Source organism: Microcaecilia unicolor, chromosome 2, assembly GCF_901765095.1.
Source record: "Microcaecilia unicolor chromosome 2, aMicUni1.1, whole genome shotgun sequence".
NCBI classification, from domain to species: Eukaryota; Metazoa; Chordata; class Amphibia; order Gymnophiona; family Siphonopidae; genus Microcaecilia; species Microcaecilia unicolor.
The window spans coordinates 440193425-440209054 of record NC_044032.1 but is presented as its reverse complement, the minus strand read 5'-3'; the positions used below and the strand labels follow the sequence as shown (position 1 = coordinate 440209054).

At 42.5% G+C, this 15630-nt stretch overlaps 1 protein-coding gene across 1 annotated transcript in view; it reads left to right on the top strand.

The window, feature by feature from the left end:
• The window catches only part of EGF (epidermal growth factor), a 102140-nt gene that overhangs the window by 25401 nt on the left and 61109 nt on the right, over nucleotides 1-15630 (top strand). Inside the window, exons 4-7 of the mRNA XM_030190858.1 lie at nucleotides 58-285; nucleotides 8369-8571; nucleotides 10593-10715; nucleotides 10795-10917. Coding sequence (XP_030046718.1) covers nucleotides 58-285; nucleotides 8369-8571; nucleotides 10593-10715; nucleotides 10795-10917 — 677 coding nt within the window. The remainder of the gene's footprint in view (nucleotides 1-57; nucleotides 286-8368; nucleotides 8572-10592; nucleotides 10716-10794; nucleotides 10918-15630) is intronic.

Genomic DNA, 15630 nt, shown 5'->3' with positions numbered 1-15630 from the left:
GTCTGATAGTAGTGATTTCTGACGGACATTTCTGATAATACGTTTTATTTTCTTCAGGTTCTTATTTTGGACTTCTGGTATCACCTCTTCTGGCATTCACAGAGCAACCATGGATGGAACCCGACCCACTGCCCTTTTCAGAGTCTCAGCGAAAGTACAGACTCTGACACTGGATCTAATGGAAAGGAGAATATTTTGGATCCAGTATGATGCTGAAGACTTTTCAAGCATTGGTTCTTGTAATTATGACAGCAGCGCTACTCATTTGCTGAAGTATTCTAGACAGTAAGTCTTATATATCTTTTCCTATCCCTCTTACCCCCACAAAATAATATTCTGCAGATTCTAGGGATGTGCATGTTCTTTCTGTTGTTTCCGCTTGCTATCGTTTGTTCAAATTGTTTCATTTCTTTGTTAAATAGTGTTAGTCCGGATATCCCCCCTCCCCACCTGGAGGGGAGGGGCTGATTCTCTCTAGATTGCCTATAGATAAGTGCTGGAATGAAAAATCTGCACGGTAAAAAATATGCCTGGGTATATTCCCTAAAGTACACCAAAATGTTATAGAATTGGCTTAAATTTCTGCACGGTATGTAGAATACATGTGACTAAATTTGGTCGCGTTCATTTAGGCCATGTTTTACTTGGTGTACATCCTGATGCTGAAATTAGACGCAGAGCGAGTGTATTCTATAATAATGAACATATATATTGTAGAAATGCTCATGCCCCGCCCCTGACCATGCCCCCTTTTCAACTGTGTGATTAGAATTTACGCACACCATGTTACAGAATACACTTAGCGAGTTGTGAGTGTAAATCTTAATTAATGCCAATTAGTGCTGATCATTGCTTGCAAGCCTAAAGCTAGCATGCAACAATGAACTTCAAACTGTGTGCATAATTACTGTTCTAAACTTCACACTTACCCCCCAAATTCTATATAGCATGCCTTGATTTCCAAGTGGAAATCAAAGCGTGTTCTCTAACAATACGCATAACCTAATTGGTTAACTAGCTAATCAGCGCTGTTAATTGGATGTTAAGTTTAGAACAGTAATTATGCACACAGTCTGAAGTTCATTGTTGCATGCTAGCTTTAGTCTTGAGTACTTATGGTAGCTCAAAGACTGGTGTAAATGCTCTTGCCTAAATGTACACAGTTAGGCATGTACCTGACAGCATTTTATGCTGCTCCCACAGCAAACCCTATGCCAGCTCAGAGCTGATGTTAGGATTTGCAGAGAATTGGGGAGGAATGGGGAGCCCTGTCCAGTATGCATATGCATGCTTGCAGGCCCACCAACCCCTCCCCTCTCACATGCAGGCCTTTTAACTCCAATTTTCCCCGGTGACCCAGTGGCCTTCTCCCTCCCCCACCCCCAGATATGGGGGGCTAACATCTGGTGGATCTCCATCCCCCAAACACCCCATACCCACAATCATCCCTGGTGGCCCAATTGGGCTGCCTAAATAACCCTCCCCCCCACCCTGTTGGTCTAGCAAGCAGCCTGCCCCCCCATACTCTGCATTGGAGGAGGTCCAGTGCTGCCTTCAAAAAGGTGGCACCCTGCCCTGCCCACTGCATCCTAGGATGTGCTGGGTGGGGCTTCCCTACCATATAAGGGAGTTTCCTTTATATTGCACCGGATCTCCAGCCCCCATGCCCTCGTGTTGGGGGGCTGTTAGAGTTCTGGAGGTCTAATGGACCTCCTGCCACAGTGTCGCTGACCTGGGAGGGGGCATCAGGGTCTTGCTGTTGGAGGGAGGGGGGTCTGGGAGTCCCACGACCTCTAACCTTTTGTTTGACAGGTACGGGCTTTTAACAGACCAAACAAAAGTGGGAGGATTGTGCCTGTGTGCATGCCACAAAAATAAACACAAAATACCCAACAGGCATAAATCCAAGAAGTAGGAGTGGACCAAGAAATCTTCACAGCCAGTGGTCAATAAAAGCAATTTTATTACATAAGTACATAAGTGCCATACTTGGAAAGACCAAAGGTCCATCAAGCCCAGCATCCTGTTTCCAACAGTGGCCAATCCAGGTCACAAATACCTGGTAAGATCCCAAAAAAGTACAAAACATTTTATACTGCTTATCCCAGAAATAGTGGATTTTCCACAAGTCCATTTAATAACGGTCTATGGACTTTTCCTTTAGGAAGCCGTCCAAACCTTTTTTAAACTCCGCTAAGCTAACTGCCTTTACCACATTCTCTGGCAACGAATTCGAGTTTAATTACACGTTGAATGAAGAAACATTTTCTCCAATTTATTTTAAATTTACTACATTGTAGCTTCATCGCATGCCCCCTAGTTCTAGTATTTTTTGAAAGCATAAACAGACGCTTCACATCTACCCGTTCAATTCCTTTCATTATTTTATAGACCTTCATCATATCTCCCCTCAGCCGCCTTTTCTCCAAGCTGAAGAGCCCTAGCCGCTTTAACCTTTCCTCATAGGGAAGTTGTCCCATCCCCTTTATCATTTTCGTCACACTTCTCTGCACCTTTTCTAATTCCACTATATCTTTTTTGAGATGCGGCGACCAGAATTGAACACAATATTCGAGGTACGGTTGCACCATGGAGCGATACAAAGGCATTATAACATCCTCATTTTTGTTTTCCATTCCTTTCCTAATAATACCTAACATTCTATTTGCTTTCTTAGCCACAGCAGCACACTGAGCAGAAGGTTTCAGTGTATCATCAACGACGACACCTAGATCCCTTTCTTGGTCTGTGACTCCTAACGTGGAACCTTGCATGACTTAGCTATAATTTGGGTTCCTCTTTCCCACATGCAACACTTTGCAGTTGCTCACATTAAACGTCATCTGACATAAGGTCCTCTTGTAATTTTCACAATCCTCCCGCAATTTTTTAAAAAAATTTGTACCCCTTGCTTTCCCACTCATGGCAGGCTCAATGCGGCTTAGGTACTTATTTGTACCTGGGGCAATGGAGGGTTAAGTGACTTGCCCAAAGTCACAAGGAGCTGCCTGTGCCTGTAGTGGGAATCAAACCCAGTTCCCCAGGACCAAAGTCCACCACTCTAACCACTAGGCCACTCCTCCACTCCTGTTTAATGACTTTGAATAACTTTGTGTCATCAGCAAATTTAATTAACTCACTAGTTACTCCCATCTCTAGGTCATTTATAAATATGTTAAAAAGCAGCGGTCCTAGCACAGACCCCTGGGGAACCCCACTAACTACCCTTCTCCATTGAGAATACTGACCATTTAACCCTACTCTCTGTTTTCGATCTTTTAACCAGTTTCTAATCCACAATAGAACACTACCTCCTATCCCATGACTCTCCAATTTCCTCTGGAGTCTTTCATGAGGTATTTTGTCAAACGCCTTCTGAAAATCCAGATACACAACATCAACCGGCTCACCTTTATCCACATGTTTGTTCACCCCTTCAAAGAAATGTAGTAGATTGGTGAGGCAAGATTTCCCTTTACTAAATCCAAGTTGACTTTCCAACTTATAATCGAAAGTGATTGCCTGCCATTTCCCGACACAAATCGGGAGATGGCCGGCGATCTCGGAAAAGTGGTGAAATCGATATAATCGAAAGCTGCGTTTTTGACAGCATCGCTGCTTTCCTGTCGCCTCGCCGGCAAAAGTTCAAAGGGGCGTGTCACCGACTAAGTGAAGGCAGGACATGGGCAGGCGTGGGCGTGGCTACCAGATGGCCGGCTTTCGCCGATAATGGAAAAAAAACCCCGGTGATAAGCAGTATTTCGCGGGGTTTACTTGGTCCTTTTATTTTCACGACCAAGCCTCAAAAAGGTGCCCCAACTGACCAGATGACCACCGGAGGGAATGGGGGATGACCTCCCCATACTCCCCCAGTGGTCACCAACCCCCTCCCACACTAAAAAAATAAAATTAAAAACCTTTTTTGCCAGCCTGTATGTCAGCCTCAAATGCTGTACCCACCTCCATGACAGCAGAATGTGTTCTATCCTCCGACAGCCTTTCCCTGGTTGTGATGTGGCTCTCGGGTGAGTGTGACACCTTTTCTGTTAGGTGCACTGCAGAGTCACATCAGTAATGCATTGTGGTGGGTGTAGGGTACTGGGCCGTACTCCCATGGTGCTTTTCCCCCTGCTAACTGGGTCAGAGTGTGCCCTGTTTTACTTCCGTTAGTCCATGAGGTAGCGGCCATGCTGTAAGCCAGTTTTAGTTCCCTTTCCTGTGTTAGCCACGTTAGAGAACTTAGTTCTTACCTTGAATGTGGCTGAAAGAGGGCATTGTACACCATTCTGCCAGCTCTGACCTACTGCTAATCTCAGTACCAGGAAGACTCTTTGCCAGTGGGGCACAACCTCTGATCTGCAGTTAACTGTGAGTAAACATGCTTATTCAAATAAAGGACTTTTTCAAAGAGATTAGTGTTCAGGTGTCAACTGGTGTGGCAAGCTTATACAGCAGCAACAAGTCCTGTCCCTGGAGCACTTTTAGTGGGTACCGCAGTGCACTTAAGGCAGGCGGACCCAGACCCATCCCCCCCTACCTGTAACACTTGTGCTGGTAATGGGAGCCCTCCAAAACCCACTGTACCCACATGTCTAGGGTGCCCAGTTGGTGTCCTGGCATGTCAGGGGGACTAGTGCGCTACAAATGGTGGCTCCTCCCATGACCAAATGGCTTGGATTTCGCCGGGTTGGAGATCGCCGGTGTTTTTTTCCATTATCGCTGAAAAACAAACCCGGCCATCTCAAACCCGGCGAAATCCACGTCATTTGGCCGGGCTAAACCGTATTATCGAAAAAAAATGGCTGGCCATCATTTTCGATAATACGGTTCCGGCCAACTGTAGTACCGGCACCACAATAGATTGCCGGCGACCTATTTGGCCAGCAGCGTTCGATTATGCCCCTCTTTGTCTCATTAATCTATGCTTTTGAATGTGCTCTGTAATTTTGCCCGGCACCGACGTCAGACTCACCGGTCTATAATTTCCCGGATCTCCTCTGGAAACGTTTAAAAAAATCGGCGTTACATTGGCCACCCTCCAATCTTCCAGTACCACGCTCGATTTTAAGGATAAATTACATATTACTAACATTAGCTCCGCAAGCTCATTTTTCAGTTCTATCAGTATTCTGGGATGAATACCATCCAGTCCAGGAGATTTGCTACTCTTCAGTTTGTAGAACTGCCCCATTACATCCTCCAGGTTTACAGAGAATTCATTAAGTTTCTCCGACTCGTCAGCTTCGAATACCATTTCTGGCACCGGTATCTCACCCAAATCTTCCTCAGTGAAGACTGAAGCAAAGAATTAATTTAATCTCTCCACCATGGCTTTGTCTTACCTGATCACCCCTTTTACTCCTCGGTCATCTAGCGGTCCAACCGATTCTTTTGCGGGCTTTCTGCTTTTAATATACCTAAAAAAAAAAATGTACTATGTGTTTTTGCCTCCAACGCAATCTTTTTTTCGAAGTCTCTCTTAGCCTTCCTTATCAGTGCTTTGCATTTGACTTGACATTCCTTATGCTGTTTCTTATTATTTTCAGTCGGTTTCTTCTTCCATTTTCTGAAGGACTTTCTTTTAGCTCTAATAGCTTCCTTCACCTCACTTTTTAACCACGCCAGCTGTCATTTGGTCTTCCGTCCTCCTTTTTTAATATGTGGAATATATTTGGCCTGGGCTTCCAGTATGGTTTGAACAGCATCCACGCCTGATGTACATTTTTGACCCTCGCAGTCACTCCTCTAAGTTTTTTTTTTCACCGTTCTTCTCATTTTATCATAGCCTCCTTTTTAAAAGTTAAATGCTAATGTATTTGACTTCCTATGTATACTTACTTCAAAGCTAATATCAAATCCGATCATATTATGATCACTGTTATCAAGCGGCCCCAGCACCATTACCTCCCACACCAGATCATGCGCTCCACTAAGGACTAGGTCTAGAATTTTTCCTTCTCTCGTCGGCTCCTGTACCAGCTGCTCCATAAAGCTGTCCTTGATTTCATCAAGGAATATTACCTCCCTAGCGTGCCCCGATGTTATATTTACCCGGTCAATATCGGGGTAATTGAAATCACCAATATTATTGTGTTGCCCAGTTTGTTTGCGTCCCTAATTTCCTTTAACATTTCTGCATCCGTCTGTTCATCCTGGCCAGGCGGACAGTGGTACACTCCTATCACTATCCTTTTCCCCTTTACACATGGAATTTCAATCCACAGTGATTCCAAGAAGTGTTTTGTTTCCTGCAGAATTTTCAATCTATTTGATTCAAGGCTCTCGTTAATATACAATGCTACCCCTCTACCAATTCGATCCACCCTATCACTACAATATAATTTGTACCCCGGTATGACAGTGTCCCACTGGTTATCCTCCTTCCACCAGGTCTCAGAGATGCCTATTATATCTAATTTTTCATTTAGTGCAATATATTCTAACTCTCCCATCTTATTTCTTAGACTCCTGGCATTCGCATATAGACATTTCAAAGTATGTTTGTTGTTCCTATTTACATCATGCTTAGTACTAGACAGTATTAATTTGCAATCTTTTGTCTGATTTTTATTTTTATTTAAGGACACCACCACCCAAGTGTTTGACCTGACATGTGATCATGTTTCAACAGAACAACCGTCTGCTTCAGGAGTCTGACACTTACAGCTGAAAATCACAAAATATAGGTGCAGATTAATACAACTGCAGCATTAAAGGTCACCTGATCCATTGGCGCATGCGTGTTGCGATCTCAACGTTCAGCCAGATTGGTACGCTACACAAGGAAGTTGCCCCAAGGAGGTAATTTAGTCTCCTTGGGTTGCCCCACACCCACGAGCTGGTCGTTGACCCTTGTATCAGCTTGGACAAAGAGCGCAAGTGCAGCTGGGTTGAATTATTGAAGTGAGGACTTGCTGTTTGCCACCAAAGCCATTTATTGATTACCAGTTGTATTATTCTGCACCTATATTTTGTGATGTTTAACTGTAAGTGTGAGACCCCTGAAGCAGACAGTTGTTCTGTCGAAACACGGCCCTGTGGAGGGTCAAACATTTGTGTGGTGCTGAATGAAGTTGCTTTTATTGACCACTGGCTATGAAGATTTCATGGTCCACCCCTACTTCTTGGATTTCTGCCTGTTTGGTGAAACATGTTGGGTATTTTGTGCTCACTTTTGTGGCAATAAAACTTCTGCCCAGTTAAATCGCTTTGAATATTGAGCGTCAGGTTTTTAGACTCACCTTAAATTTCCTATGTGAAACCTCTTGACTAAGTTCCAATGGCAGTGAATTCCAAAGAGACAGAGCAATGCAGCTAAAAGCAGTATGCTGTGACTTATCAAGCCAAAATATCATATGTGACAGAATTGGATGAACGCAAGGTTCTAGATAGACAAGCAAGTAGTAATGCATGTATATAGGCTGGAATTCCTGTATAAAAAACCCTATGAGCCAGAATTAAAATTTTAAATATAATTCTTACCAAAACTGGCAAGAAATGCAGAAAGGTTTACAGAGGTCACATCATTTGCATGTCTCTTCCTCTTCAGAAATCAACAGTTGAGAGAAGACTCATATCCAACTGTATTATCTGCAAGCAGCTCCAGAAAAACAGCACAAAGACAACTAAGGGCCTGATATTCAGCCAGTGGTGATCAGCATTTTGCTGGCTGCTACTGACATTATAAACAGAAATTCAATTCTAGGCCATGTCTGGGCTCCGGCATTGAATTTCTGGGTATACGGAGATGGATAAATTAAAACTGATTAAGTGCGATATTTGGTTCTTAGGCAGCTACAAAGAATCATATAAAGATAGGGCGGCCTTTTTATGCAGTTAACTATAACTGGTTAAGTGCTGAATATTGCACTAAGGGGGTCTTTTATTAAGACACGCTAGCGTTTTTAGCGTGCGCTAAAAATAGGCACACACTAAACGCCAGAGACATCCATAGGAATACATTGGTGTCTCTCTAGTGTTAATTGCGTGCCTATTTTTAGCGCGCACTAAAAACGCCAACGTGTCTTACTAAAAGACCCCCTTAACCGGTTAATTGCTGACTTCACCCCTGGAACACCCAAAACTAACTAGTTTTGACTTGGGCGCTAACCGGGCATTTTCAATGCCACTACAAATGTCTGGTTAGCCTTGGACAGGTGATGTAAGAGGCCAGGAGCCCCATTTAAATCATTTATTTATTTATTTGCTGCATTTGGATCCCACATTTTCCCACCTATTTACAGGCTCAATGTGGCTTACAATATGTTATATGTTATTTAGAATATCTGGCCCCTAGTTCTTTTTAGAAATGCAGTTTCAAAAATTAGCAGAAATAAAAAAATATTGTTTGGTTTGCTTTCCTCTTCAGGTGTTGCGTGATTGGGCTATCTCTGTTTGCCGACCATGGCTACTATTCTGAATGGAAAACTGGAACTATTCGAAGATTCAATAAATATACAGGGGAGGAGATTGTAAAAATGAGCCTGACACCTTCACGGCTGCCTCCTACTGAATTGAAAGTAGTGCATCCTTTCAAACAACCTAGGAGCAGGGAACATTCACAGAGTTCCCGTAAGTTGTGAAGCATCAGCACACAGGGCAATTTTCTTCTGTGGATTAAGCAGTGCTTTAGGGCAGCAACGCTCTGTTACAAAATTGCTTACTTGATGTATTGTATTTTTGGGTGTATTTATCCCTTCCAATATGGTGGTCCACCCACCAATACCAAGGAAGAAATAAGTCACCCAAGGCTGCATCAGTTAGAAAAGCAATTTTATTCTCTTTACTCACCAAGTATAAATACAATTGTCAATTGCTTTTGGGAGACTAGCTGCCCATACAAAAGTACTGGCTGTCCAGATTCTCCATTGAAGTAGGAAGTACACTCATTTTCATATGCCCATTCAGGATACAGGTAATATGACAGTAATTACACCTTATTGGATATATATGGTAATATAATGGTTAAATATTTCTTAGAATTCTACTGTACATGCTTAGCTGTTTTTAGCATTACGTAGAAAGCTTGGTTATCTCTGTGTGAGACCACTCAGTTCTGCATTCTGACCATATCTTCTTGGGTGTATCTGACCTTGCCCTGTTGGTAGGCCGCACCATCCTGTTATTGAGGTTTTTGCACCCTAGCCCCTTCCTCATTTTGCTGCCACGGTAGGGTTACCATGGTGTTCCAGCTCTACTGTGTGCCATTTCCAGCCCGCACATATTTTTTTAGCATGAGCGGTGGGGACGTGCCCGATGGTAATCAGGTAGTGTCGCGTGCAGCTCGGTTACCACCGGGCTCCCCCAGAAAATGGCCACTTGGCAAGTATTTCACTTACCGCACAGCTGTTTCCGTCCCCTGTCTGGAAATTTCCTTTTACTGGGTGGCGGTCTCGGCACATGGCAAACCTGCGCACTGACGCCACCTCAGGGCCACTTTTACTGCCACTTGGTAAAAGTGGCACTAACTTCAGTAAATGGCACCCAAAATTTGGGCACTGAAAAAATGCGCACCGAGTGCTAGTCTATAAATGGTGCTCCAAGTTGAGATTCATGCCCAACTTTTAGGTTTGAGGATTTATACCAATTGAACCCTAATTAGGCACAGATTCACCAAATCCTATAAAAGTATGCTCATCTTTAGTGAATGCCCTGACCCACACATGCCCCTCTCATGGCCCCGCCCCCTTTTCAGTTGCACGCTAAAGGATTTATGCATGCATCTTTATAGAATAGCACTTAGCAAGATGCGAGCTTAAATCCAGATTGTTGCCAATTTGTTACAATAATTGATTATTAGCACCCAATTATTGGCAGTAATAGGCAGCAGCGTAGCCAGGTTGAAGGCGCCGGGGGAGCGGAAAGCGGACTTCTGACGACGCCGGCGCGTGTTTAAAACGTGACGGATCACGTAAAAAATAGGCGCCGTCGGAAGTCCATGTGGGGGAGCGATAATAGGCTTATTACTCAACTAAATTGCCCTTGTAAGTTGAATGCATACCCACATTTGCACACAAAGTTTTAAGCACCGTTTATGGAATTCTCCTGCTAGTGTATTATTTATGTAGCAGTGCTGATGACAAGGTATATTGCACGACTGACCGTGCCTGCCCCCGCCCCCCCCCAGATCTTGGAATGGGTGAAGCATATGGCATGACACAGTGGGGGGAGAGGGGAGGAGAAGAAGCAGTGCCATCCCAGAAGTCCTGGCAGAGAAGGAGGAAACATGAGCTCAATAGGGAAGTAGGAAGCAGTGCTTCACTGAAATAGTAATATAGATGTTGGGATGCAATATTTAAAGTCTTTCATCATTCTGGGGTCCTTTAACTAAGGTGCACTAATGGATTTAGTGTGCACTAATGATTAGCATGTGCTAAATGATAAGACACCCATTATATTCCTATAGGCATCTTATCATTTAGCACATGTTAGATCTGTTAGTACACCTTAGTAAAAGGACCCCTCTGTAGGTTGTCTTATATTCAGTAGCGTCTTATAATTGTGCCATGTGTGTGTATGTATAGTTCTATTTTATACCATTATGAATTTTTTTTTTGTTTCTTTTTTTGTTGTTGTTTGTTTTTGTTTCCAAGAACAGGAATTTTGTCATGTAAATAATGGTGACTGCTGGAGCGTATGTAAGCAGAACTCCAGAAACCAGCAATGCACGTGTTCAGATGGTTTTGCTCTAAGCAAATCTGGAACATTCTGTGAAGGTAATGAACTAGCGGAAGTGACAGGGATGCAGACTTCTTCTGTCCATCAGAAACTGGATTTCTTTCTTTCTCTTGTTAGATGTGAATGAGTGTGCCTTTTGGAACCATGGCTGTACTCTTGGCTGTGCAAACGTCCCTGGATCCTATTACTGTACCTGTCCTGAAGGATATGTGCTGCTTCCTGATCTGAAAACTTGTCATGGTAAGTGACGGTGGTAAGTGGACAATTCTTACTCAGAGAAAGCACAAGGGCAGACAGTCTGCAAACTCCAAGACGGAAGATGAACAAAGCAGATCGTTGAGAAATAAAACGTAATTTATTGATAAAAACCAATTAAAACATATGTGTGTGTGTGTGTGTGTATATATATATATATATATATATATATATATATATATATATATATATATATATATATATATATATAAACAGCCCTGCATGTAATACGTAAACCGCTTTGATTGTAACCACAGAAAGTTGGTATGTCAAGACCCAATCCCTATCCCTACAGTAAATGTTTATCTATAGCATTGTTGGTAAGATTTGTTTCTGTTATTCTTAATTTTTAATATTTGTGAATCGCTTTAGTATTTTGTGAAAGATGAAGTATCAAATGAATAAATTGAACTGAATGTATTAATCATTGCACATCAGCATGTACATAAGTACATAAGTAATGCCAAAGGAAAAGACCAAAGGTCCATCGAGCCCAGCATCCTGTCCCTGACAGCGGCCAATCCAGGTCAAGGGCACCTGGTAAGCTACCCAAACGTACACACATTTTATACATGTTATTCCCAAAATTGTGGATTTTTCGCAAGTCCATTTAGTAGCGGTCTATGGACTCGTCCTTTAGGAAACCGTCCAACCCTTTTTTAAACTCTGCCAAGCTAACCACATTAATGTGATACTTTATTAATAAATAGGTACTGTTAACAATAACGGAACCCATGTGAAATAAAGTGCCTTGTATCTCATAATAATTTATCCACATTCATTCATTATCCATAGTCAACAATATCCCTAGATAACAAAAAGACTCAATAGCCCATTTTAAAGGAAAGGACTCAGTCCCCCACCCCCCATCTCTTCGAACAGAGTCAACCCCTACCAAAGCCTCTGACTTTGAACAATTAAGTTTAACCCCCCCAAATCTCCATATTATTGAAAACTCTCCGAAAGGGCTAGAAAAGAGCTATGAGAATTTTGACATGTACCAATAGATCATTTGCAAAAGAAGCAGTCTTAAAAACAACTTATGTTGGGATCTTGTTTAATAAAACAGATACATATGGGACCCAGGAAAGAGGCTTTGTTATTTTTGGGTAAAGCTTATATAATGGGGAAGAAATGTATTCTCAATTATTGGCTACAGGATGCTCCACCAGCTTTTTAGTACTGGGAAGACAAATTTCATGTATTGATGATGTGAGAGTCACAAAGTGCCAGAAGCAGCCCTAAATGATAAAAATAATTCTTGTTAATATAGAAACGGAGAATAATGTAGGCAGATAAGGATCATGTGGCCTATCCAGTCCGCCTATCCATGCCATCTATTCTCCCTATCATTCCCTTTAGAGATCCTATGTACTTGTCTCAAGCTCCCTTGAATTCAGATACTGTTTTTGCCTCCACCACTTCCACTGGGAGGCCATTCTACACATTCACCACCCTTTCCATGAAGAAGTATTTCCTCAGGTTATTTCTTCAGGATACTTTCTCAGGGATAGAAATTTCCAGTCTTTAACTCCAAAGTTGTGTATTTTGGCATTGAATGGTTTTCAGGAAAGGGTCTAACTTTTTTTGGTGTCACCCACCAATAGGGTAACAGTTGACTAAAGGCTGGGATGTCAGGGATTAGAGCTGGGATTCTCAACCCAGTCCTGGGGACACAGGTAGCCAGTCAGGTTTTCAGGATATCCACCATAAATATGCATGAGATAGATTTGCATAGAATGGAGGTAGTGCATGCAAATTTAACTTGTGCATATTCATTGTGGATATCCCGAAATCCTGACTGGCTAAGTGTGTCCTGAGGACTGAGTTGAGAACCCCTGGATTAGAGGTAAAGGGGAGGGGTGGGAGTACAGAGTTTAGCCTTGGAATGGGATGGTAAGAGGTTATAAGAATCCAGACCTTGGTGTCATTATATATAAATTTGTGAGAAGTTCTGTCTATTTGCTTTGTACTTGGGATGGGAGGAATAATGGATGGGAAAGGTATTACATGGTGAAAGAATAAATGGAATGTTGCACTATTTTTTGTGATTTATTTTAATGAAGAGAATTTAATGATACTAAAATGCATTAAATTTCATTAGCCTGGAGATCCAAGATGGCATCCTGAGGGAAGCCATGGGTATCAAGCTCTCTGCCATTCTCCATAAGGTATGGGGAAGAAGAGGAAAGGGAAGACCCAGGACTTTTCCTCTGAGTCCCAAATTTCTACCCCTTTTCGACAATCTACAGTCCCAGACTTTCTTACCAGAATCAGAGCACAGATTTCTGCTGCTAGCCCAACTATAGAAGCCAAGGTCTTGGAAGACATTAACACTACACGCAACCATGAAGAGCACACACTGCCTCTTTCGCTTGGTTTGGGAACTCCGGCGGGCAGTAAACTGCAGAGTGGGGTACATAAGTATTGCCATACTGGGAGAGAACGAAGGTCCATCAAGCCCAGCATCCTGTTTCCAATAGTGGCCAATCCAGGTTACATGTGCCTGGCAAGATCCCAAAATAGTACAATATATTTTATGCTGCATTTTCCCCAAGTCCATTTTAATAATGACTTATGGACTTTTCTTTTAGGAAGCTGTCCAAACATTTTTTAAACCCCGCTAAGCAACGAATTCCAGAGTTTAATTACATGTTGAGTGAAGAAACAATTTCTCTGATTCGTTTTACATTTACTATTTTGTAGCTTTATTGCATGTCCCCAGTCCTAGTATTTTTGGAAAGAGTAAGCAAGCGATTCACATCTACCTGTTCCATGCCACTCAGTGGCGTAGCCAGGGGGGGCACCAATGGAGCGGTCGCTCCCCCAAACGGAGTTCTGCTGGCGCCGGCGCCTATTTTTTTTTCAATGTGTTGCATTGAAAATTGTGCACTGGCGCAAGTCCACTCTTGCGCCACTCTCGCTCCCCCTGCGCCATCAACCTGGCTTTGCTTCTGATGCCACTCATTATTTTATAGACCTCTATCATATCTCCCCTCAGCCATCTTTTCTCCAAGCTGGAGAGCCCTAGCTGCTTTAGCCTTTCCTCATAGGGAATCATCCCATCCTTTTTATCATGTTCGTCACCCTTCTCTGTACCTTTTCTAATTCCACTATATCTTTTTTGAGATGTGGTGACCAGAATTTCACACAATATTCAAGGTGCAGTCGCACCATTGAGCGATACAAAGGCATTATAACATCCTCATTTTTGTTTCCCATTCCTTTCCTAATAATACCTTTCTATTTGCTTTCTTAGCCACTGCCGCACACTGAGCAGAGGATTTCAATGTATTGTCGACACCTAGATCCCTTTCCTGGTTAGTGACTCCTAATGTGGAATCTTGCATTACGTAGCTATAGTTGGGGTTCCACTTTTCCACATGCATCACTTTGCACTTGCCATTTGTCGTATGCAATTTGGATTCCCAGTCTCGTAATGTCCTCTTGCAATTTTTACAATCCGCTTGCGATTTAACAACTTTGAATAATTTTGTGTCATCAGCCAATTTAATTATGTCACTAGTTACTCCCATTTCTAGATCATTTATAAATATGTTAAAAAGCAGTGGTCCCAGCACAGACCCTTGGGGAACCCCACTATTTACCCTTCTCCATTGAGAATACTGACCATTTAACCCTACTCTGTTTTCTATCTTTTAACCAGTTTTTAATCCACAATAGCACATTACATGACTCTCTAATATCCTCAGGAGTCTTTCATGAGGTACTTTATCAAATGCCTTTTGAAAATCCAGATACACAATATCAACCGGCTCACCTGTATCCATATGTTTATTCATCCCTTCAAAGAAATGTAGTTGATTGATGAGACAAGATTTCCCTTCACTAAATCCATGTTGGCTTTGTCATATTAATGCATGTTTATGTATATGCTCTGTAATTTTGTTCTGTATAATGGTCTCTACCATTCTTTATTATTATTTCCTGTGGCCCCTTCTATCGGATATTGTAGACTGAAGTATAATTTGTATTTCGTTGTTTAAATTAAATTAGGCCACTCCTCCACTCCCTACTTAGTTTGTAGACTACTGTAATTTACGCATGTGATTGTTGCATGTAGGTGCTCACATTGATGCCAACTATGGATCTAGCGTAAGTGCACACACCTAACTGTGGACGCATTGATGTGGGTGTACACTAGTATTCTAAAATTGTTCTTATAGAAGAGGCTCACAGCCTGTGGAAACTAGGCACCTACATTTTGGTGACCTGTTATAGAATTGCCCCCTACACATGTAGGTTTCCCGGGGACAGAAAATAGGTAGAGTTAGGGCAGGATCAGCACTTTTGTATGTAGTTTATAAAATTTCTACTGACACATAAACACACAAGGCCTGATATTCAGCTGGTGCTGGGCAGTGCGGTGATCACCCGCTACTGGAGCAGACCTAGGATATTCAGTGCCGGATCATTTCCGGCAAGTGACATAATTGAATATCCAGGCTTTTGCTGGTCGGCTACTGCATGCTCGGTTAAGCTGATATTCAGCACTCACCGGGCATGGGCTAACACATAAAGATAGGCCAGATGTCTATGTGGTCCTATCTATGTACTAACCTTGCCCAGTCAGCGCTGAATATCGGTGCATCACTTTAACCCGCCCCTGGAATGCCCCCGTGTAACCGCAAATATTCAGTGGTGATAATCAGCTATCACTTTTTGTCCTTTTGTTCT